At 44.6% G+C, this 25562-nt stretch overlaps 1 protein-coding gene across 1 annotated transcript in view; it reads right to left on the bottom strand.

Moving 5' to 3' along the window:
• Nucleotides 1–25562, bottom strand: part of TDRD1 (tudor domain containing 1) — a gene marked incomplete at its 5' end in the record, with an annotated part of 488249 nt that overhangs the window by 167143 nt on the left and 295544 nt on the right. The window contains 2 exons of the mRNA XM_029610456.1: nt 4361–4433; nt 4551–4609. Coding sequence (XP_029466316.1) covers nt 4361–4433; nt 4551–4609 — 132 coding nt within the window. The remainder of the gene's footprint in view (nt 1–4360; nt 4434–4550; nt 4610–25562) is intronic.

The raw sequence follows: 25562 nt of genomic DNA, 5'->3' as shown, positions 1-25562 counted from the left end.
GCCCTGGAGACTTGCATCCGTTGACACGATCACCCAATCCAGGACTTTGAGGGGCATTCTCTTTTGCAAGTTGGCTTCCAACAGCCACCACTCCAGGCTGGACCGGGCCTGTGGTGACAACGGCAACGGTAATTGGTACTGTTCAGACACCGGATTCCACTGAGATAGGAGTTCCCTCTGCAATGGTCTCAGGTGAGCGAATGCTCAAGGGACCAACTCCAATGTCGATGCCATGGACCCTAGGACTTGCAGATAGTCCCACAATTTGGGGATCGGGAGATGCAGTAGAAGACGCACCTGCTGCTGCAGTTTGCACATCCTGTCCGTTTGTCAGGAACACCCTGCCCAGCAAGGTGTCGAAGTGGGCTCCCAAATATTCCAGGGACTGGGAAGGGATCAGATGACTCTTCACCTCGATCACCCAACCGAGGGACTGAAGGCAATGGGTCACCAGGTGTACTGCCTGCACACAGTCCTCTTACGACTTGGCTCGAATCAACCAATTGTCGAGATATGGGTGAACCATCACCCCTTCCTGCCGAGGGCCGCTGCCACCACGACCATCACCTTGGTAAAGGTGCGTGGGGCTGTCGCCAGGCCGAATGGAAGTGCTTGGAACTGGAAATGACAACCCAGAATCTTGAAGCGCAAAAACTTCCAATGATCGCTGCGAATCGGGATGTGCAGGTAAGCCTCGGTGAGATCCAGAGAAGCGAGGAATTCCCCCTTCTGGACTGCTGCAATAACAGTTCGGAGAGTCTCTATCCGAAAGCGGGGGACCTTCAGTCTGCGATTCACCTTCTGCAGGTCCAGAAAGGGGCGGAAAGTCCCCTCTTTCTTGGGAACCACGAAATAAATGGAATACCGCCCCTGCCCCTGATCTTCCAGCAGTATGGGGACAATAGCCTGCAGATCCAACAATCTTTGCAGGGTGCCTTCCACTGCAGCCTGCTCGTTGCGGGAAACAGCGTGATTCCAGGAAAATTCTAAGGCGTAAACATATCTAGCTCCCAGCGATCTAAAGTGATCTTGGCCCACTCCTTGTAAAAATGGGACAACATGCCCCCAATCATCCCGCACGAGGGGTGGGCGCACCTGACTTCACTGGGCAAGTTTACCGGCTCCAGCCCCCTGCTTGAAGCCTTCTCTTGTCTTGTAGGCCGGCCGGTGCCACGAAAGGACTGTGGACGAGCAGTGGACTGCCTGGCACCAGAAGAGGGAGCACCCCTCCCTGTTCTGGTTCTTTGGGAGTCCTGAAACCGGGTCTGTGGAACGAAGAACCTCTTAAAGGGCTTTCTATCTTCCGGCAAATTATTCACCCTTGGATTCTCCCAGAGATTTCATTAGCTGTCCAAATCCTCTCCAAACAGTAATTTCCCCCCGAAAGGGAAGATTACACAATTGCGACTTAGAGGAAGCATCCACCGCCCAATTGCAGATAACAGAAGCCGTTGAGTCACTACTGAAGACACCATGGCTGGGCAGACGCACGAACCAGGTCATAAAAGGCATCCGCCACATAAGCGACCGCCGCCTCCAAGCGGGCCGGCTGAGACATGGACAGGACACCCGAGGACGCTGTTTCTTGCAGTTTCTGAATCCAAAATAAACATGCCCGCTGCATCATGCTCGCACATACCGCCGCCCAAAGGCCCAACGAGGAGACTTCGAATAAGTGTTTCAGCTGCAATTCCAGCTTGCGGTCTTGCACATCTCGAAACGTCGCAGTCCCTGCCACTGGGATGGTAGTTTTCCTAGTGACTGCCGATACCGCCGCGTCCACCTTAGGGACCCTTAAGGCGTTCCAAGTGCTCAAGTAGCAGATATAACTTTTGCATTGCCTGGCCGACCTTAAGACCTGCGTCCGGGGACTTCAACTCACGACTAATGAGCTTCTGAATCTTCTTCGGGATGGGGAAAGTGCTAGGCGGCCCCCGGAGGCCATCCAGGACCGGGTTTCATGCCGTCATTGTCTGATTCTTCCAGAGAGAGTTTCACCCCCAGTTCCTCAAGCACCTGGGGAATAAGGGGCTGCAGCTCCTCCTTCTTGAACAATCGGAATACACGGGGATTGTCACCTTCCGAGCCAGGATCCACCTGACACTGGTTGCCATCGCCTGCTTTCAAGCCCAAGGGGACCTCCCCCTGATCGTCAACGGTGTCACCCGGGGAAGGGGGAACCTCGTCCCCCAACGGGTCGTCCGAGCCATCCAAATCTTCCCGCACTTCCGATTGTCTGCTCGGAGATGAGGATGCTTCGGAGCTCCCTCACTCCCCTCCAGGGATCTGCGCCTCACAAACTTCCGTGCCAGGAATGCCTTATGCACAAATTCTGGTGAAAAATCACCCGGGCCAGCGTCATCACTACTGGAATCAGACTCCACGGCCCTCAAGTCCTCTGGTCTCAGTTCCCATACCGCTGGAGACAGCTGAGGAGGGTTATCCTGGGAATCTTTTCCCACAGGGGGAGCAGCCGCCGCCGAAGCCATACCTTTGAACCCAGTGCCAGCGCCCGATCCGCATGCGGCCTTCCGAGGCTTAGACCCCTTAACTGAGGACCCCCCCTCCCACAGCACAAGTAGTGCAAAGCGAGAGGGTGTTCAAATAGGCTCAATCATACCAACCAGTGGTTCCTCTGCCATTGCAGCGCTCCAAAAGTGGCCCATGGGCACTTCCCCCGGGAAGAAACAAGTGCTGTCTTAGAGAACTGATGTTGCCCAATCGCTGGCAAAAATTAGTCCCAGCACCTTCAGGGAGCCTTGTGAAAGCTGAAAAAGAAAAAACAAAATGGCCGCCGCACCAAAAATAGACCCAGGATCGCTGCAGACACACTGCTTAGGAGGCCCTTCCCCACTTGGGGAAGGCTCCACTAAAGGCTGTTACCTCCCCCTTCTTCAGAGAATCAAAATCGGGGCCTGTCTGACTCAGCCCCGCTGAGCAGACTGATTTACTGGTGAGCCACGGGACAAAAGAAAAAAAGGCACTTTTTTTTTTTCAACAAAACTTAAAGAAAGCAGGAAAAAATAACTTTTCCCAACGGGGATACTTCCCTGAACCCGCGGTCACGGAGAGGGAGCCTTTGGGCTGCCGAGGGAGCCAGTCCCCTGGCTATCAGGAGTCCCGGATCACACGGGCTAGCACTGCCAGGGGGTATCCAACTCCTCGTTCGCCCAGCTCTACTCGAGGGATGGTCCAGAAAACTAAACCTGGCACCTCGAGGAGCAAGAAATCCAAACTCAGCTCAGAGCTGTATGTATGCACCTCCATCTGCTGGAGACAGAGAAATATTGAGGAGCTGCAGGTGGCACACTAGATATAGCAGTGCCTCAAAGTTTGTTCTTTGCCTCCATCTGCTGGTGGGTATGTACAGGAACAACAAAAAAGAATGAAGAATCCACTCTAACAACCATTAACATAGAACACTTATGGTATTTGCAGAATTGTTCTGCAGTCTTACCTACAATGGGCTATAGACTGTAACAGAGTAGAACAGCAAACTCAATCATGTACCAATTGTATATATTACCTTTAACAACTTAAAGCATAGGAAAGAAGAATGATAAACAACAAATTAACACCATAACAGAAAACATCTATTAATACCAGCTGCTCCATGAAATAGTCATTTATGGCATCAAGAAACAACCTCTCTAGCCTATCCCGATGAGATAATGACTAATCATTCATTAATGATAGAACATATTCCTCCAATTTATATAAAACTTCACTGGTTTCCAATCAAATGGTGTATAAAATACACAACTATGAAGTAAGTCCATAAGGTGTTAGGCTCAGTTGAGTAACCATGAGTCAATGCTATATCGAGAACATATCCTCTACATGATCTACAGTCTTCCCTCTCTGGGTTGCTCAATCTACCACCTGTAACGACGTGAGAAGGCAATTTCTGTAGCAGGCCTAATCCTTTGGAATACACTACCAGAACATGTTCTAAGAATTTTAGGAAGCTTTTATAATCCTTTCTTTTTCCAGCAGGTCTTTGCGTGTTTATGTTTTTGGGATAAAGTCATGTAACACATAAAAGGTAATGGAATGTAATTCTGTCTGTACTTGCATCTTATCTACCACAGCAGTGCTGGTTCCTGGCAAGACTAGCATACTATGAAATAAAACAGGATACATTCTAACAAAGCAAAGCAACTTATGGATATGGTTTGGGGCAAGTTTCTGACCACAGTAAGTGAGGCTGCTGTATAATTTCCACAATACAAAGCAACAAGAGATCAGCCCCATAGACTTCAAGAGGTGTTCCATAAAATGTTTAGACAACACCCTGAACCTGAGAAGCTACAAGACAACTATAAGGGGAAAATAATCCACCAAATACCATACAACTTACTTCTTGCTTCTGCCACATTGTTTGTTTCAGTTGCCAGCTCCTCGGTACTCTTTTCTTCTTTAGCAAGGCCTGCCTGTAGAAGACGACATGCTATGTTCACGCAGGGAGACACAGATTCATCAATCAGGTCCACCACTGATGTATTCTCTTCCTTGCCCACTACTTTTACTATAATAATTTTGTTATTCACCAGCTGCTTCATCAGAGCTATAGCTTCTGGTTTCCAGGTTTTTGACAGTGGTTTCACTCCTAAAGCACAAAAGTAAAAGGGTGGGGGGTAAAAATTAAAAATATATTAGTGCTGACAAGTCAATGTAATAGAATAATATATTTACTTTGAACTTTATAAAGATCTATCTACTCTTTTTGATGTGGCCTCCATAAAGTGCAGTTAAATTTTTCCGGCGATTGCCCTTTCTAAGCAATTTTTCTACCTAGATGATTTTTCTTTTAAAGTATTCCTTAGTCTTAAACTAACAAAACTCTCTACTTAAGTCACATCTGGATCCCATGGACAGCACTGCACAGCCCCACCTTATATCCACATGCACGCCAAGCGCTGCAATCTAGCTTCCTCTATCTGAAGGAGGATGCTACCCTACAGAGCAACTTCTAATGCTGCTCGCTGTGGAGAAGTGCACAGCTTTCTCCTACTCCCCCTCACCCTCTTCCCAAAAAGGCAGTACTGCACGACCCAGCCATCTTAAGAAGTAAAGAAACCGCACATGGAATCAAACTGGTCTCTTGTCTCTCATTGGCTATTCGGTTGGCCACCCACCAATAATTTAAAAGAGCCAATCAACCCTTTTCAGCACAAATTCTGAATGGAAATAAATGCACCTTTAATGCCCCTTAGCTGGGAGACAGTATTATGAAGTTTTAGTTTTCCCAACCCTGTCCTGAAGGCATACCTAACTGGTTGGGTTTTCAGGATAGCCATACTGAATATGCATGAGACTGGAGAACCAGTGTATGCAAATTTCTCTCATGCATATTTAGTATAGCTACCCTGAAAACCCAACCAGTTAGGTGTGCCTCCAAGAGAGGGTTGGGAAATAGTGATAGAGCAAGGTGAATGCAAGGGAAGAGCAACCAGAAGCAGGGAGTATTAACAGTGATGTACACTAGCACAAAGCATTTTAACATACTACTAAACTTTTGTTGAAATGCTGGTTTAATATGTGATCTCTCTCATCAGTTTATTTGGATAGGATAAATCACACTATGGCTCAAGAAGCATATTATCCTATCCATATAAATCAGTAGAGAAAATTAGATTAAATTGGCACATATCTGGCTCAACTGTCACTGCAGAAAGCACGGGTCACAACCACAGCAATCAAAATATTAAGCCATTACATATTTCATTGCCAAGTGGAGAGATGAGACTGTCAACAGTATCCTTTAATAAATGATATGCATCTGCAGTTACTTGGGTAAAACGTTGCTTACAAGCAGTCATGCAATATACAAACATATTAGGAATTCAATCTTATGAAATATTTATCCTTGTTTGCATTTTTTTTTTTTTTTTAATAATTTAACCTTTATTTAATTTCTTCAAACTACAGGAAAATTAAGGAAAATATGGGTTTATACAGCACCCAAAAGAAACACATGGTCTTAACATCAAACAAGCCATAGTCTAGTCCACATTAAAGGGGGGGGGGGGGGGGGGCAGCATAAACAATCTAAGAAATTTAATATTACGAAAAAGAAATAGAGGAGAGCAAAGGGATTCCTTGATTTAATGATCAGTTACACCCACCTAACAACCAGATCCATTACTCTATCAACTCTTATCAGAGATTAATGCTTCCAAATGAAGTGGCTCAAAAAATACAAGTTTGTTTCTCTGAAAAGATACTATGCATTTGCAGGGAAATTTAAGAAAGACAGTGGCCCCAGTAGACACCACCTTCTATTTCAATAAAAGAAAATGCTTCCTTCACTGTTTCACAGGAAACGTCAGGAAAAACTTGTATTTTACTACCACAAAACAAAAACTCCTTATTCAAACTATTAATATCTCTTTTTGAAATGAACATTGGTATATAAAAATTGTAAATAAATAAATAAATTAATTAATTAATTAATTAATGGAAGACATCATCTCTGTCCTTTGCTAAACTGAAACAATTAAAGTAGCTTTAGTGAGCACAATATCAAAAGGCTTCTAGGAAGGTTGAAATATCAGGGCTACCTTGCCCATAGAATGAATGTACCCTCTCTACATGCCCTCTTTGCCTGGGTAAATATATTTTAGAACTACAGGAAATTTGATCCTCTAAAAAGCTCAAATTTCTTTCAAATATTTTATAAACATTTCAATAGATGATAATCTCATGATGAGAACATTTAAGAATCTTAAATTTTTAGACCTCATGTAGTTTTCCAAAGTTTCAAAATGATTATGAATAAACTATCCTTTACAGAGGATAACCCTGCAGTTTATACCAATGGTAAAGTCCCATTAAGAGTTGAAAAACTATTTTCCAAAAAATTCAAACTGTTATCATGTTCTTCTAATTTGCTTACCTTTAGCAGAGAAATCAGAGTGCAGAGATACAGCTTGGGTAAACATTTGATCTAACTTGGCCACCATCTTCCAAAATATCTTTCAAGGTGACCACACTGGGTTCTTCAATCACTCTAATGTTCCCCTCAAATGAAGATATGACTGATGGTAATGGAACTCAATGACATGACTGATGAGACAACTGCATCTTCTACTACACTCATACACCAACCCAGACACATTGGTTTGCGATGAATTAGAAACATGACCATTTCCCAACAAAATAGGTTGCATAGAGTCTGAGGCTAACAGCAAACCTTCTGGCTGTGGTGGATTAAGAGAAACCCCCACTACAGGTTTCACCACTATTGTCCAATATAGGCGCCTCACCCAAGCATTGAATGAGATCATACATAGGTCCTCTATCAAACGCAGGAGCTGAGGATGAGGCTAATATCTTTCTTTTTCTTTTCTTTCCCACTGGCATGTGGCTTTGGCTGTGTGCCACTACCTCCACAATTAAGTACGGTACTTGAAAGTGGCCCCAACGGGTAGGGGAGATGATCACGGAACTCAGCTCCAAAAAATTAATAAATAAATAAAATAAATAAATATCCAACAAGCACTTGGTCTATCTCACCTCAGGGTCAGTAACAGCACTCTCTCCTCCTCTCTTCTCAGTCACTCACCCCATACTTGTTTGTATTCAGAGATGCTGTGTTCATATTACACAGTGTAGTGCTAACTGCATTTCCAGTAAATTTCAGATTACAAAGATCATGGTTTGTTTGATCTTTCTGAATGAGCAAAGCAAGGACTTCCAGATGGCTCTAGGTTGCTAAGGTCAGGTGGAGCCAGTTCTAGTTCAGTTCCATTACCTATATAGACTTCTTACCCTGCTTTACTATCAGAATCATATGCCACTAACATGCAATGGGAAAAAAAAACAGAACTGGTCCTGTATGACTGACCCACCTGCAGCCACTAAACACAGATAAAAAAAATACCACTAATAAAGATTCAGATTTCTGATTAACTTCCTTGAGCAAAGGAAAAATTTGTTCTTACCTGCTAATTTTCGTTTCTGAAGTCTCACAAATCAGTCCAACAGCATACGTTTTTCTCCCTTATCAGCAGATGGGGACAGAGAAGAAAACCTTTACTGAGACTGTGTTACTTAAGCCAGAGTGCCACCTGCAGTCCCTCAGTATTTCACTGTACCCAAGCCAAGACACAATAGAATTATAACAAACCCCCTATTTCTGATCGAGTACGGGAAAGGTTAAACCCCTAAAGCACTTATAGTCCTTTAGACTATAAAGGAGACAAACCTCTCCAACAATTTCACCCAGAATACAGCAGTCTTTTCAGAAAGAGCAGGGCTCTGGACTGATCTGTAGGACTCCAGGAACAAAAATTAGCAATAAGAATCAATTTTCCTTTCCTTATTGACCCCAGATCAGTCCAAATGAATGGGACCCACACTCCCCTAAAATGGGTGGGAACTCAAAAGACCCAGTTGCAGCACTCTCCCTCAAACTAGCCATGTCCAATGCCCCAACATCCAATTGGTAACGCTTTGTGAAACTGTGCAGAGAAGACCAGGTCGCCGCCCAACAGATCTCCTGCAGGGAGACCAACTGACATTCAGCCCAGGACACTGCTTGAGTTCTAGCAGAATAGACTCGTAGACCCACTGGGATCAAACACCTTTTGCAAATATAAGCTGACACAATGGCTTCCTTTAGCCATCATGCAATGGTTGCTTTAGAAGCCTTGTTCCCTTTACTTGCTCCACCAAACACAACCAATAGGTCATCTGACCTTCGAAAACCATTGGTGACCTTCAAGTAGCGTGGCAAGACCCAACACACAACCAACACGTGACGTTCCTGGCATGTGGGGAAGAATCCAAAAAGCAGGAAGCTCCACTGTTTGACTTAATTGAAATGGAGATACCACCTTTGGCAAAAAGGAAGGTAGGTAATTAAGTGTAAAGAGATGACAATGCTTGGAGCTCTGAAATCCGCCTGGCCGAACAAATGGTCACTAGGACAACAACCTTCAGCATAAGGTCTTTCAGTGCTGCTTTCCACAACGGCTCAGAGAGCCACAGACAGCCCCACAAGACCAAATTAAGGTTCCATGAGGGAATCACTCTCCTCACAGGAGGCTGCAAATGCTTCACTCCTCGAAGAAAACAGACATCTGGATGCGAAGCCAGGGACAGCCCTTGCACCTTACCTTGAAAACAGCACAAAGCTGCCACTTGGACTCAGAATTAAAAGAGATTCCCTTAGCTAAACCACTCTGCAAAAAAGCCAGAATGTGAGAAAGGCACCCAAAGAGGAGCAATCCCCTCCCCGAGACACATTTCAAAAACTCTCCCCACCCTGACATACGCCAATGAAGTGGATGGTCCCCTAGCCTGCAGCAAGGTTGTAATGACTTTCTCTGAATAGTCTTTCAACTGCAAGAGATGCTTTCAAAGGCCAGACCGCAAGAGAAAAGTGAGCCACCTGATCCAAGAAAACTGTCCCTTGATGAAGCAGTACGAGAAGATGCCCAAGCCTTAGAGCAGGGGTGTTCAAATTGGTCCTACGGGCCCGCCCCACAAGCCAGTCAGGTTTTCAGGATACCCCTAATGAATATGCATGAGAAATGTTTGCACACATGGCAGGTAGTGTACGCAAATAAATCTCATGCATATTCATTAGGGATATCCTGAAAACCCAACTGGCTAGGGGGGCCCATAGGATCGGTTTGAGCACCCTGCTTTAGAGGACCATCCACCGCCAGATTTATCAAATCCACAAAATACGACTGAGATGGCCATTCTGGAACCATGAAGATCAACTCCCCGGGTGAGTTTCGATATGCCTTAGTACCCTTCCTATTAGCAGCTAAGAGGAAACATACAATAGAATCCCATGCGGCCACAGAAGAATAAGAGCATCGACACCTTCTGCTCCATGCTCCCTCCTGTGACTGAAATAGTGGCACATTTTAACGTTCTGTTTCAAAACCATTAAAGTCTAGCTGAGGAACATCCCACCTGGACCGAATAAAATAAATTGCCTCTTCCACTAGCTCCCATTCTCTGCGGTCTAGTATCTGCTGGCTGATAAAATCCTCTTCAATACTGTCCAGCCACTAGGTGTTGCTCTGCAAGCAGAAAAGCTTGTGTGCCTCCAAGTCACCCCTAGACTCCTGGTCACCCTTTAATGGTTGATGTAAGCCACCACTGTTGCATTGTCTGAGAGGACCTTCACCACTAGACTGCGCAACTGTGGAAGGAAAAAAGGCAACGTTTTGTGAACCGCTCATTTCCAAATTATTGATAGACCATGAAGCCTCCTCTGCAACACAGACCCTGCACCATCCACTCCTGACAGATGGCACCCTAGTCCTTCAGACCAGCATCAATGGTCAATACCACCCAATTTGGGACCTCCAACTCTACGCATAGCTCCAAATTGGTCTGAGAAATCCACCAGGAGAGACTGGACATGGATTTCCTCTGTAGTGGTAGTCCAAGTTGAAATTCCTCCAATTGAGGGTTCCAGTGGAACAGCAGCACCCTCTGGAAAGACTGTATATGTACAAATTCCCAGGAAACTAGATTGAGAGTAGATGCCAGAGTACCCAGGACCTGAAAATAATCGTGCTCAGAGTACCAGAAACTGCAATAGCCTCTGAATTTGTGTCTGCAACTTCAACACTTTCTCCACTATGAAGAACACCTTCCCCTGAATGGTATCGAATTGGGCTCAGGTCCAGGGCACACTTCCACTCTTCCGTCTGAAGGGCCGGATGGGGTGTAGGGAGTTCATCAGGAATTTCTCCCCTAACAGGTTTTGGCTCAGACTTTGTAAATCTAGGATGGATTTCAATCCCCCAGATCTCGTGGATATAAAGAAATAGCAGAAGTAGAACCCCTGGCTATGTTGGTCAGGCAGGACATGTTCTATCATCTGCTGTTAAAGACGTGAGTCCACCTCCAGATGGAGCTAAGAGGAGTGAGACAGATCAGGATTAAAAGCTGAATAAGGAAAACACCAGAATTCAGGAGAAATATAAGAGTAACCAAATGCCACAATCTTGAGTACTGAGGATTTAGGTTAATTACTGCTTTAAGGAAACTGCCCCATGTTGACTAGTAACTGGAATAAAAAGGCCTGAAGAGAAAAATTAAGCCCAGAGACATAACAACTGAGGCTGAGAACAGCATGAGAGTGCAGAGTGAATTCCTGATAAGAAAGATGCCAAGAAAGTTACAAGAAACAAATGAAGCACTGAGTAAGCAGAATATGTGATGTCAGAGGCGCATGAAGGAAAATTACCAGCAAATGTAGGGGATGAGAGAGGGGAGGAGGGAAGCATATGCGAGCCACGTTTAACAGTATAAAACACTAATGCAAATTTAAAACCATGAGCAAACGGCATTGCATGAGAAATATTATATTCTGTAATTGGCTCCGTTTACTTCCTGAAGGAACCACAATCTTGTTCTCTTCGGTTTTCGCTATTTTGATTTTTGTATGCATGATTGAAATAAACAAATCCTGCCAGCTCTTATAAGATCTCTAAGCTACTTAATAAATGTTATGTTTTGAAACTGAAAGTCTGTTTCATCACTGGCTATCTCTGAGGAAGAAAACAGGCAGGGTAAGTTTCAAGGTTTTTAACATTTTGGTATCAGAGGATGGTTTGAGCATGGCAGATCCAGCCGAGATCGTAGACTCCAGCTGGCGGATCCAGCCAAGATCGTGGAATCCGGCTGCAAGATCTGGTCGTGACCAGATGTCCGATCAGAATTAGTCGGGACCAGGGGTCCGACTAATCAAGACCTAACAGAACCACGGGCATGATTAGGCACCACGTGAGGTTCATGTGACCACGTGAGTATATTTTTCATTCATATACGTATTTTCATTTACTTTTTGCTGAATTTTTGTTTCCATTACTAACTGTTACATAATAGCTTAAAGTTGGCAATTTGTTTTTTTAAGGCATTCTAAGTTTAAATTTATTATGTCACAAGGTACGGGATCCCCCAGTCCCCTATCATTAGTTTGTGAATTATTTCCACACGAAGTTATTCATTAAGCATAAAAAGACAGGAAAGTCTTTAACATGACATTTGCATTATTTTAACGTTTATGGGTACACGGGCACGTAGGATAGGCACCAGATTGGATTCCCAGAATTCAGGATTAGTTCCAAGCTCCCCTCCCCCTTATGAGAGCAAGGAATCAGGATTTAACCCCTGTTTGGGCTATAGTGCAGGGAGCCTTACATTTACAGCCTGTTTTTATAGTTTGTAATAAGATTTGTATGTTGCTCATAGTAGCTAGTTTTGTTTGAAGACTGTAGTTTCTCAACCCCTGTCTCTTACAAAGTTAGCAAGTAAAAAGATTTATTTTTGGCCAATTGTCCAGCATACTTAATGAAAACCTATTAAGAAGTGATACTAATTTGTTTGCCTGTATAAGAGTTAAATTTGATATTTTATCCCTATTATATGTAATGAAATACTATAAATACTGTTTATTTTGGGAAAGAACCTATATGGCAGGATGAGGTGAAATACGCATTGTTTCTGAGTGCCTTTCTCTTCAACAAAGCAGATGTTTGAAATTGTTTATACAGAGATCTGATAGAGATGAGAAGATTCCCTTTTACTTTTCTGCTTTAATAAATTAAAAATCATGTGGTTAGAACTGATTAGGATTTCTTTCTTTAGGTAAAATATTCACAGTAGTTTCTTTAGTAAATGAAAAAGTCTTCCCAGTTGATTAGAATTAAAAAGAAAGCGTTTCTACTATTTGCCTTTATTTTGGATATTATCTATTGGCATTCCTGCTTCCTGCTCTGCACTATAGAATTGAGAGACATGTTTGTGCAAAATGTGTTAATTTGAAGCTATTTTCATATAATAATTAGATCTAGAAAGGCATTTGAGTATTTATTATCAGAATTCCTAAGGGAGTTAATTACTAGTGATAAAGTTTAAAACTTGAAAGGACACTGGCAGTTAAGGGGTTAGCAGCAGAGAGAAAGGGAGGCGAGTGAGGGATGCAGAAATGTGTTTCTCAGGAGAAGACAAACGGAGGAGAAAACTCCATTCAATGAATTGATTTTTCAATTTAAATAACAGATTGGTGAGGAATTAAAAGATGTAGGAAAATTGGTTCTTACCTGCTAATTTTCGTTCCTGTAGTACCACGGATCAGTCCAGACCATGGGTTGAGCCTCCTGTCCAGCAGATGACAACAGACCAAAACTGTAAGGGTATCCCATATCAGGACAGAGCCTACCCTGCATCCCTTCAGTATAAAGTACTTTCAGAGCAAATATAACTCCCCAAAGATCAAGTAACAAGAAAACTGATAAATTGAAAGGATTGAACCATAGAACAATTGAACCACTGAAAGAATTCTATATGAACAACGCTCTTGCATAAAGATTTATTCTTATCATCTTGAGATGCTTCTGGTGCCTTTAATATTTATTTTATTTATTAAGTTTTCTATACCGACATTAAAGTACACATCATATCGGTTTACATAATAACAATAGATGGAAATTACAAATAACAGGGGAAGGGGGAACGGGACAACTAATAGAGGTCCGGGAGTAACGGAAACCTAAAAATAATAAGAGATATTCCAGGTATCCGGAATCCTGTAAAGGAAGGAAAAAACTTCGAGCAGACGGAACAGATCTAGCACGGGAGGGTGTCTGGACAGATCTGTGGTACTACAGGAAAGAAAATAGGAAGGTAAGAACCAATTTTCCTTTCCCTCTACGTACCCGATCAGTCCAGACCATGGGATGTACCCAAAGCTTCCATAAACAGGGTGGGACAGAGACAGTCCCGCTTGAAGAACCTGACGCCCCAAGGAGCCAAAAACTGGAGCCTGTACATCCAACCAGTAACGACGAGCAAATGTATGCAGAGATTTCCAAGTGGCTGCCCTACATATTTCCTGCGGGGAGACTGATTGACTCTCTGCTCAGGAAGTGGCTTGAGAATGTAAGGAGTGGGCCTTTAGGCCTTCTGGTACTGGTCGGCCCTTACAGATGTAGGCCAACGCAATAGCCCCTTTAGCCACCGTGCGACAGTGGTCTTTGAAGCCTTATTTCCCTTATTTGGGCCACTCCACAGGACGAACAAGTGGTCCGAAACCCGGAACTCTTTCGTAACCTGGAGGTACCGAAGCAGGCCCCGCTTCACATCCAAGCGACGCAGATCACCCTCCGAAGTGCTTGCAATGTCTTTAGACGAAAAAGCCAGGAGTTCTACTGACTGATTGACGTGGAAAGAAGACACAACTTTTGGCAAGAAAGAGGGTACAGTCTTGAGAGAGACCCCGGACTCAGAAAAACGTAGAAAAGGTTCCCTGCACGACAAAGCTGGGAGCTCAGAAACTCTTCTGGCAGAACAAATGGAGACCAGGAAGACCATTTTAAGAGTCAAGTCCTTAAGAGTAGCCCTCCACAACGGTTCGAAGGGAGCATCGCAGAGAACCCGAAGGACTAAGTTAAGACTCCATGAAGAACAAGTAGCCCGTACCGGCGGCTTCAATGTTTGGCCCCCTTGAGGAAGCGAATGACATCCGGATGAGCCGCCACGGAGTAACCGTCAATGTTGCCCAAGAGGGAGACTAGAGCGGAGACCTGCACCCGCAAGGAACTGAAAGACAAACCTTTGGAGAGACCATTCTGGAGGAATGAAAAAACCTGGAAAACCGGAGCCTTACGAGCAGAGACTCCCGCAGCGGAACATGCATTCTCAAATACCTTCTGTACCCGGACATAAGCGAGAGAGGTAGCCAGCTTTCAGGCTCTCAAAAGTGTGGATATAACTTCTTCCTTATATCCCTTCTTTCTCAATCTCCGCTGTTCAAAAGCCAGGCCGCTAGACAAAAGCGATCCGTCTGACTGAAAAATACGGGACCCTGCCGAAGAAGATGGGGGAGATGACTGAGGCGGAGAGGGCCGTCTGTTATGAGGTTTACCAGATCTGCGAACCATGGTCTGCGAGGCCACTCTGGAGCCACTAGAATGACGGGACCCTGATGGAGCTCGATTCTTCTGAGCACTTTGCCCACCAGTGGCCAAGAAGGGAACACATATAGGAGAACATCTTGAGGCCAGGGAAGGACCAGCATATCCACTCCTTCCGCGCGATGTTCCCTTCTGCGGCTGAAGAACTGGGACGCTTTCGCATTGCTCAGTGTGGCCATCAGATCCAGGTGTGGAGGACCCCACCTGCGGACAATTCTCAATCGTCGGGATCTAACCGCTGCCGACTGAGGAAATCGGCTTGAACATTCTCCTTCCCCGCGATGTGTGATGCTGCTAGGCGCTCTAGGTGACGCTCCGCCCAATCAAAGAGCTTGCTGGCTTCCAGAGCCACCAGGCGACTCCTAGTGCCTCCCTGTCGATTGATGTAGGCCACCGTGGTGGTATTGTCTGAGAGAACCTGCACCGCCTTGCAATGGAGTAAGGGAAGGAAGACCTTGAGAGCCAGGCGTACTGCTCAAGCCTCCAATTAATTGATGTGCCAGCGAGATTGAACTGGGGACTAGTAGCCCTGAGTGGAATGGGACTGACATACTGCTCCCCAGCCGGAGAGACTGGTGTCAGTCGTGACAACGATCCACTGCAGCGTCTGAAGGGACACCCCCTTCAGAAGGTGGGCAGGCGAGAGCCACCATTGCAGCTCGGTGACGGTAGACTTGGATAGTGGTAGAGACGTCTGAAACTGCTCAGACACCGGCTTCCAGCGGGACAGTAAAGCTCTCTGTAATGGCCGCATATGCGCAAAAACCCAAGGAACCAGATCGATAGTGGAAGCCATGGACCCCAAAACCTGGAGATAGTACCAGGTAGGTGGGCAGAGCAAGAGAGAAAAAAGTGCGCACTTGGCCCCTGAGTTTGAGCACTCGCGCGTCTGGGAGGAAGACCTTGCAGAGTCGAGTATTAAACCACGCCCCTAAGAATTCCAGGGTCTGGGAAGGCTGCAGCTTGCTTTTGGGAAAGTTGATTATCCACACCAGGGAGGTCAGAACAGTCAGGACCCTGCTGACTGCTAGCTTGCAGAGAGACTCCGATTTGGCCCGGATGAGCCAGTCGTCCAGGTAAGGGTGGACCAGTACTCCGTCTTGACGAAGAGAGGCCAGCACAACGACCATGACTTTGGTGAAAGTGCGTGGTGCCGTGGCGAGACCGAATGGGAGCACTCGAAACTGGAAATGTTGACCCAGGATCTCGAACCGGAGGTACCTTTGATGGTCGGAGCAAATCGGAAGGGTAAGTAGGCCTCCATCAGGTCAAGTGAAGCCAGGAATTCTCCTGAGCGAACCGCCGCTATTACTGCCCTCAGGGTTTCCATTCGAAAACTGGGAACCTTGAGAGCACGGTTGCCACACTTGAAATCCAAGATCGAACGAAAAGAGCCTTCCTTTTTGGGTACAACGAAGTAGATGGAATATTGGCTGGATCCTTGCTTCTGTAGCGGGACTGGGACTATGGCATCCAGTTCCCGTAGTTTGCTCAGAGTCTGATTGACCGCCGGCCTTTTCCGACTTCCGCAGGGAGAGATTAGAACATAAGAACATATGAACATAAGAAAATGCCATACTGGGTCAGACCAAGGGTCCATCAAGCCCAGCATCCTGTTTCCAACAGTGGCCAATTCAGGCCATAAGAACCTGGCAAGTACCCAAAAACTAAGTCTATTCCATGTTACCATTGCTAATGGCAGTGGCTATTCTCTAAGTGAACTTAATAGCTGGTAATGGACTTCTCCTCCAAGAACTTATCCAATCCTTTTTTAAACACCGCTATACTAACTGCACTAACCACATCCTCTGGCAAAAAATTCCAGAGTTTAATTGTGCGTTGAGTAAAAAAGAACTTTCTCCGATTAGTTTTAAATGTGCCCCATGCTAACTTCATGGAGTGCCCCCTAGTCTTTCTACTATCCGAAAGAGTAAATAACAGATTCACATCTACCCGTTCTAGACCTCTCATAATTTTAAACATCTCTATCATATCCCCCCTCAGCCGTCTTCTCCAAGCTGAAAAGTCCTAACCTCTTTAGTCTTTCCTCATAGGGGAGCTGTTCCATTCCCCTTATTTTGGTAGCCCTTCTCTGTACCTTCTCCATCGCAATTATATCTTTTTTGAGATGTGGCGACCAGAATTGTACACAGTATTCAAGGTGCGGTCTCACCATGGAGCGATACAGAGGCATTGTGACATTTTCCGTTTTATTCACCATTCCCTTTCTAATAATTCCCAACATTCTGTTTGCTTTTTTGACTGCCGCAGCACACTGAACTGACTATTTCAATGTGTTATCCACTATGACGCCTAGATCTCTTTCTTGGGTTGTAGCACCTAATATGGAACCCAACATTGTGTAATTATAGCATGGGTTATTTTTCCCTATATGCATCACCTTGCACTTATCCACATTAAATTTCATCTGCCATTTGGATGCCCAATTTTCCAGTCTCACAAGGTCTTCCTGCAATTTATCACAATCTGCTTGTGATTTAACTACTCTGAACAATTAGATGAAGGGCTGGCAGATTTCGAGCAAATTCTAACGCATAGCCTTTTTCTATTACCTCTAAGACCCACTGATCCGTCGTTATCTTGGCCCACTCCTCGAGAAACAGGGACAGCCATCCACCTAAGTTTAGACCGGAGGAATGGACCGGTCTTTTTTCATTGGGGGGAGGTCTTTGTGGCAGAGTGTTGCTGACTACTATCCCGGAAGGGTCGACGTCCTCAAAAGGAATGAGACCAGGATTGGGGTCTGGAGGCATTGCCTCTCGGAAAGGAACCCCGAGCTCTGGTGTTAAATCTACGTTGACCTCTGAAGCGAGTGCGGGAGGGAAAGAAAACCCGAGACTATTTCGGGCGGTCCTCCGGCAGCTTGTGAACCTTATTTTCACCCAGAGATTTAATAAGCTGCTTTAGATCCTCACCAAAAAGCAACTGACCCTTGAAGCGGAGAGTGCCCAACTGCGCTTTAGAAGAAGCGTCTGCAGACCAATTTCTCAGCCAGAGGAGACGCCTGGCTGAGACCGCGGAAACCATGGCTCTGTCTTGTACTCTCAGAAGATCGTAAAGAGCATCAGCCCCATACGCAATCGCACCCTCTAGCCGATCCACCTGCTCCGCCTCTGCAGACGGGAGGTCTTGGGTGCTGAGCAATTGCTGAACCCATCTGATGCTTGCCCGCTGCATGAGACTGCTGCAGATTGACGCCCGAACTCTGAGGGACAAAACTTCAAAGATGCGCTTTACATAAAATTCTAACTTACAGTCCTGAACGTCCTTCAAAGCCATAGCCCCCACCACCGGGATGGTGGTATGCTTGGTAACTGCCGAGATGGAGGAATCCACCTTAGGCATCTTAAACATATTCAAGCAATCCTCAAGAAGGGGGTAGAGCTTGTCCATAGCCCTACCCACTGGGAGTCCTGCCTCCGGGGACGCCCATTCCCAGAGCAGCATCAGCTTGTGCATGGGATGGAACGGAAATGTAGTGGAGGAGCCCTAAGTCCCGCCAGGACTGGGTCCGCGTTAGGAGGCATTGCGGCCGTGACAGTATTCTCAGGGGGCACCTCGAGAGCCTGCACCTTGTGGCAGGCTCTCCACAGGCACTGCAGATGCTGGAATGAGGCATCAGCGACTTAGGAAAAAAGTGCTGGAAGAGAAAAAACAGCTGAGCTGAGAAGCTAAGCCGGGCAGCGGAGGCAGAGAGTGAATGCTGCACGCTGCTGGAGCTGTCCATGGTTCTTGGATAGGTAAATAGGGCTTAATATAAAAATCTTTCCTTTTTTTTTTAAACAGCAGAACAGGGGAAAGTGTATCCCTCACCAGCCCTATGTGGACAGCTAGTCAAGGGGGTGTGACTGAACCAACAGTATCACCTCAGAAGGTCACCGGGAAAGAAGCCTAGGCTGAAGATTTCAAGGGGCAAAGCCCCTCCTAGGCCCCTAGCAGAGTGAGGAGTCCCAGAAAAATACAGATAATCTTTCAAAAGTAACTTTTTTTTCTTTTTTTTTAATAGACAAGAGATAATACTTGCTTGATCCAGTAAAGAACTGAATAAGATCCCCACAGGGACAAAAGATAAGGAGATAAGAAGGGGAACCGCAGGTTCAGCTGCCTGAATGTGCTGGAGACAGACGAATACTGAAGGGATGCAGGGTAGGCTCTGTCCTGAAATGGGATACCCTTTCAGTTTTGGTCTGTCTCAATCTGCTGGACAGGAGGCTCAACCCATGGTCTGGACTGATCCGGGTACATACAGGGAATGAAAATAATAATAATAATAACCTTTGTTTAGCAAGAATGTTTAGTTTCGTTTACCGTGTATAGAAATCTGTATCTTGTCAGTACTGGGAGTACAGAATTGAATGAGCTCTTCCTTTTTGGAAAGAGTTTTGTTTGAACAGAGCGTTACTACTATAAGTTTTATTTTGAAGGTGCGCTTAAGTGTAACTGATGGAGTAAGTTATTGCATGGTAATGTTAATTATATATATTCAATGCTAAAGTATGTTAGCTAAAAAGTCATATCCTAATGATGCCAGATCGCATCCCTGTTGTCTGTAATAAGAATTAGTCACACAAAAATAAATCCTGGCCAATATTAAATGACTACCGAAAGAATTGAGGCTGTTTTGAAAGTACAGCTTCCCTGGAACATTGAAAAGTTACGAGCATTCCTTGGCATGGTATCACTGGTGGGGGTGGTCTCAGAAGTCAGGGTTCTGGCTATTACAAAGCATCCAAAATTTGGTCATCACACGGCACACCTAAAGGACCCCCTAGGCCTTTTCTTGCAAATCCAAATTGATTTTATCAAATTGTTTATGAATTGCATTTGTGTCAAAATTACAAGTACGCACTAACAATGATTTGCTGTTTCTCAGGGTGGGAGGAGGCTTTCCCAGTGGTGAAGGCAGATATCTCTGTAGCGAAGATTCTGCTGAGAGAATTTATTCCAAGGTTAAAAACTAAAACTGGTATTATTCTATACCACAACTTGTGGTAGTGCCTCCTAGAGGCATAACAATACAAACAAGAAAGTAGCTTCATGACCGCTATTTGCTGAATTAAGGCATATCAGAATGTTTAGTTTCAATGAAACTAATTTCACTGTAACTATTACCATAATTTTGTTGTATGCCAGGCTTATATTTTTTCAGATTGACTCTGCCATGAAAGATGTAACGCTTGAAGATATTTTTCCCAGTTTGATTTCCTTTCATTTTTAACAGATCTATTTTTAATTCTGACTTTTGTTTTATTTTGGATCAATCCAAACACTTTTGGGTCTAATTTTTGAACTCAAATATGTGTTAATTGTTGTTTGTCTTGTGTTATTTGTGTGTCATGACACCTGAAGAATGCAATGAATGAATTTGTATGTCAGTTCAGTGAAATATATGTTTCTATGTAATGTCTGAACACTTAAGTTGTTTGTGGTTTTGACTATTGCATGTTACCTAATAATAAAGTGGGAATACTATAGTAATAGTCCATATGTAAGGATTACTAGATGCAGGGAGTTCTGGCCATGATGGAATGTTCTCACTGATTAATTTGAATTTGTTTTGCTCTTATATTAGGTTTTGATCCGTAACACATCTCACTTAATAATGAATTAAGAGGCTATGCTTCGATGTAAAAAAAAAAAAATACACCATACTGAGAGAACTGCATATGCCATGTCTCATTGACATCAGAAATCATCCCATCCTTTGCCACAGAAGCCATCTTACACCCTTCGTTATATGAACTGAAATGTTTACACTTCTTGCCTGATTTTCTCTTTATGTTTGTCTTATTCTATGGAGGGATGGTCTCACCTAGATGCTGTTTTCCTTGCTTTTATGAGTCAATGTACCCTTATCCGCTCACTTGAAATTCTTCTTTCGACCTTTCCTTATTCCTCTAGAGTGCCCTGTAGCCCTCTCCCCCCTCCCTCTTCCTCCTTTCAACCATGATAGGTTCGCCTGTATGTACAACTTTGTCCATACCTCCAGTGCTGCCTCCCAGCATCCAATTTCTGGGAAATTTTATAGCTCTGTTAACCTGTCTACACTTTGTACGAGACATTGGATATTTGCACGCCCGTATCACACTTTAACATTGGGCCTCATAAGTTTGCTATTCCGATTTCAAGCCTTAAGCTATCGCTCCCACGTGCAACTGTCTCTGCACTTCCTAGTTATCTGTTAACCTGTTTTTTGTAACTGCTCTCTTCCTGCTTTGTTTTTACCCCCGTTACATGTAAACTGGCATGATATCTCTGATGATGGTCGGTCAAGAAAAACCACAAATAAATATAAATAAATAAATGTGGTGACTGACTGTCATAAAAATATTTTTATGATATACCGAGTCAATATCTAGTTAGGTACCTATTTGCAGATGCCATTATTTAGATTTTCAAATTAATGATACAGTCTGAATTAATGCAGTTTTTATTAGTCCCTACATTCCAAGCATTTTGTAGCATTTTCCAGTCCTATAACTTCTAATACGTATATGCATTTGCTTGCTGAGTCAGCTAAATAACTGTTTGATATGTTCTCCTTTACCTTTATCTATGGAAGCTAGTCTGATCACATTTATTTATTTAAGATTTTTTTTATACCGGCATTCATGAAGTGTTCACATCATGTCGGTTTACATAAAAACAGGGGTGCAATGAATACAATAACGAACATAAATAAACGTGATGAAGAGATGCAGTTACAATTAATAAGGGCTATTGAACTGGGGTGGAGGAAATAAAGAGAGATAGAAGAAGTTAATTATATACAAGCATACAATATATACAGTGTACAATATATACAGCTGCTGTGTAGAATATTTGCTGGTGAGGCGTATTAGTTGGAGTTCGGGAAAGCTTGCCTGAACAGCCATGTCTTGAGTCTTTTCCTAAAGGTTAGGAGGCATGGCTCATTTCTGAGATCTGGGGGGGATGGAGTTCCATAAAGGTGGGCCTGCTGTGGAAAAGGCTCGGTCTCTTAAGGTGCTGTGATTAGTGGTTTTGGTAGGTGGAACATGGAGGCATCCTCTGTAAGCTTCGCTGGTCGGTCTTGTGGATTTGTGTAAGCGGAGGGGAACTTGGAGGTCGATTGTGGTATGTTGGTGAATAATTTTGTATATCAAGGTGATGGATTTGTAGATGACTCTGAAATGAATTGGTAACCAGTGAAGGTCTTTTAGGACTGGGGAGATGTGGTCTCTTTTCCTGGTGTTTGTTAGTAGACGGGCTGCTGCGTTTTGAACCATTTGGAACGGTTTGGTGTATGAGGAAGGGAGACCAAGTAAAGTAGAGTTCAAGGTCCAAAAGGGATCAAGAGGGATCTATAATTCTTTCTCCCTTATTTGTTGTTTTTATTTTCCTGACTTTCTTCACTTTCCTGTGCAGGGACTCGCCCAGGTGGTTTGGTAGCCCTACAAGGACATTATTTTGTATGTGGACACAAAGCATACCAAGCACTTCCTCACAGGGTGGGCTGGCACTTGTTTCAGTGCAAGTGTTTTATCCTATACACACGTTATCCGAATTTGTCTGTAATTCCAAATGTTTACTCTAATTATTCTCAATTGAAGAGAGAATTGCAACAGTTGTTAGATTTCCTTAATTCTAACAAAACCTCCCTACTTACTGAAGGCCAAAATGTAGGTTTAGCCATTACAGGTGTCATTCCATTAGTTATAGGGATTCCTTTTTCAATTTATGGTACAAAAATACAACGCTTATAAGCCATTTTAGAAGTTATGGCTTATGAGTATCAGTATACTTTTAACTAAACTATTAATGAATTATCACAGCCATATGCAGAACCGAATGATTATTATCCCAAGGCGGAGTATGTGCTATTGTAAAAGGACAAGGTTGTGTTTCCGCTGATAATTTTGAATTAGTAATGGATTTGGTGTACCTGATGGGAAAAGCTGGTAAACTGGCTCACATCCTTAGGGGAAATTGGAGGGGGTTTCTTGTGGTTTGCTCTAGTCCTTCTTATAGTTGTGATACTAGTGTGATTGTGTTTGCTTACCTGTTTGTTGTTTAGGCTACTGAAGTCGCCAAAGCCCTCACAGAGTGTTCTTTAACATGATCTTGAAGTGGAATGCCTGCTTGCTGATAGCAAAAGGATATGCAGTCCGCTATCCAGTAGGAGAGAGTCTGCTTACCCACAGGCTGCCCCAATTTGATGGAATGGAAAGAGACAAACAATTGAGTGCTTTTCCTGTGGGCAGCTGTACGGTCTAGGTAAAAAGCTAGAGCCCGTTTACAGTCAAGGGTATGCAGAGCCTACTTTCCTGGATTGGAGTGGGGCCTGGGAAAGAAGGTAGGTAGTATAATGGATTGATTAATGTGAAACTCCGATACTACCTTAGGTAAGAACTTAGGGTGCACTGCCCGGTCCTGCAGAGGTTTAGTGTAAGGCAGATAGGTAACTAGGGCCTGTAACTTACTAACTCTGCGAGCCGAAGTGATTGCCAAAAGGAAAATTACTTTCCATGTGAGATAGCAAAGTTCACAGGATTGGAGAGGCTCAAATGGTGGTTACATGAGCAGACCCAAAACCAGGTTGAGGTCCCAAGAAGGGGCTGGAGGACGCAGTGGAGGCTTGAAGTGAAGTAAGCTCTTCAGAAAACGTGTTACAAGGGGTTGTACTGATAAGGTGAACATCCCAGACACCTTTATGGAAGGCGGCCACCGCACTAACATGCATTCTGATGGAGGAAGTTCCAGAGATAGTCCAGATACTTCGTGATTGGACAGGTAAAGGGGTCAAGGGATTGAGAAGAGCACCATGTCTGAAATCTGTTCCATTTGTAAGAATAAGAATTTCTCGTGGAAGGCTTCCGTGAAGCAATCAGGACATGGGAAACTGATTCAGAAAGTTAAGTGGCTGAAAGATTAACCTTTCAACATCCAAGCCATTAGGAACAAGGCTTGAAGATTGGGATGGCACAGGCACCCATCGTTTTGCGTAATCAGAAGCAGGTCCTTTCCCAAGGGAATGTGTCTGCAAATGGAGAGATCCTGAAGTATTGGAAACCACATTTGGCGTGGCCAGTGAGGTGCTATCAGGATCATGTTTCCCTTGTCCTGACGTAACTTCACGAGAGTCTTTGAGAGAAGTGGAAGTGGAGGGAATGCATATAGGAGACCTGCTGCCCATGAGAGGGAGAACGCATCTCTTGGCTGATAGTGTTGGCTGCGAGTGAGAGAGCAGAAGTTCTCTAATTTGCGGTTTCGAGATGACGCAAAGAGGTCTATTTGAGGGTAACCCCACTGTTGGAAGATCGAGTCCGCTATTGAGGGGTTGAAAGACCACTCGTGCACTTGAAAGGTGCAACTTAGCTTGTCTGCCAACACATTGTCCACTCCCGGCAAGTAGCTGGTCCTGAGGTACATCAAGTGGGAGAGGGCCTCCGCCCATATCTGCGCAGCTTCCTGACACAGGAGGTAGGAGCCCGTGCCTCCCTGTTTGTTGATTTACCACATGGCCACCTGGTTGTCCATCTGAATCAGGATGACTTGGTTGGAGAGGCGATCCTGAAATACTCAGAGAATATCTGTTTGCACGAAGCTCCAGGAAATTGATTTGGTGTTTGGCTTCCTCTGGAGACCAAGTTCCTTGTGTCTGCAGATTGGCCACATAGGCTCCCCAGCTGAGGTTGGAAGCATCAGTGGTGAGAGTTATTTGAGGGTCTGGAGCCTGGAAGGGTAAGCCTTGGAGGAGATTGATTTGATTTTTCCACCAGGCGAAAGACTGACGGAGTGAGTCGGTGACTTGGACAATGGTCGACAGGGGCTGAATGCATTGGGTCCATTGTGATCATAGAGTCCACTGCATGACTCTCATGGCTAGGGCAGGCCACTGGGGTGACCTGAACTGAGGACGCCATGTGTCCCAGAAGGATGAGAAAGCGGTGTTCAGTCGTGTAGTGCTGAGACTGCAGCTGGTGTGTGAGAGAGACGAGAGTGCGAGCTCGTTGTCGAGGTAGAAAAGCTTTTGCCTGCGAGGTGTCCAAGTCTGCCCCTATGAATAAGGTTTGAGATGGGACTAAGTAGGATTTGTCATAGTTGACAAGAAATCCTAGTGATATCAGAGTGTCTAAGGTAAGATGTAGGGACGACAGAGCAGTTTGCTGAGTGGGAGTCATGATCAACCCATCATCTAGATAGAGGTAGACTTGAACACCTTGAGTCTTGAGGAAGGCTGCAACTACTACAAGACATTTTGTGAAGGCTCATGGTGCAGACGCGAGGCCGAATGGAAGCACTCTGTACTGATAATGCTTGGGGCCTACCAGAAATCTCAGGTATTTGTGATGAGATGGAGTTATCGCAATATGAGTGTATGCGTCCTGGAGGTCTAGACAGCAGAGCCAGTCTCCTCCTCTTTGTAGAAGAGGAAGAAGAGAACCCAAGGTTACCATTTTGAACTTTTTTCGATTGAGGAACTTGTTGAGGGCACGTAGATCCAGAATTGGACTAACGCCTCCCGATTTTTTGGGGATTAGGAAGTACCGGGAATAGAACCCTAGGCCGTGCTGAGAGTAGGGTACTAGTTCTATTGCCTTGGACTGGAGAAGGAGGGAGACGACCTGT

The sequence above is a fragment of the Rhinatrema bivittatum genome, chromosome 7, assembly GCF_901001135.1.
Source record: "Rhinatrema bivittatum chromosome 7, aRhiBiv1.1, whole genome shotgun sequence".
NCBI lineage: Eukaryota > Metazoa > Chordata > Amphibia > Gymnophiona > Rhinatrematidae > Rhinatrema > Rhinatrema bivittatum.
Note: the sequence above shows the minus strand (reverse complement) of the source record. Positions and strands in the feature narration are given on the sequence as shown.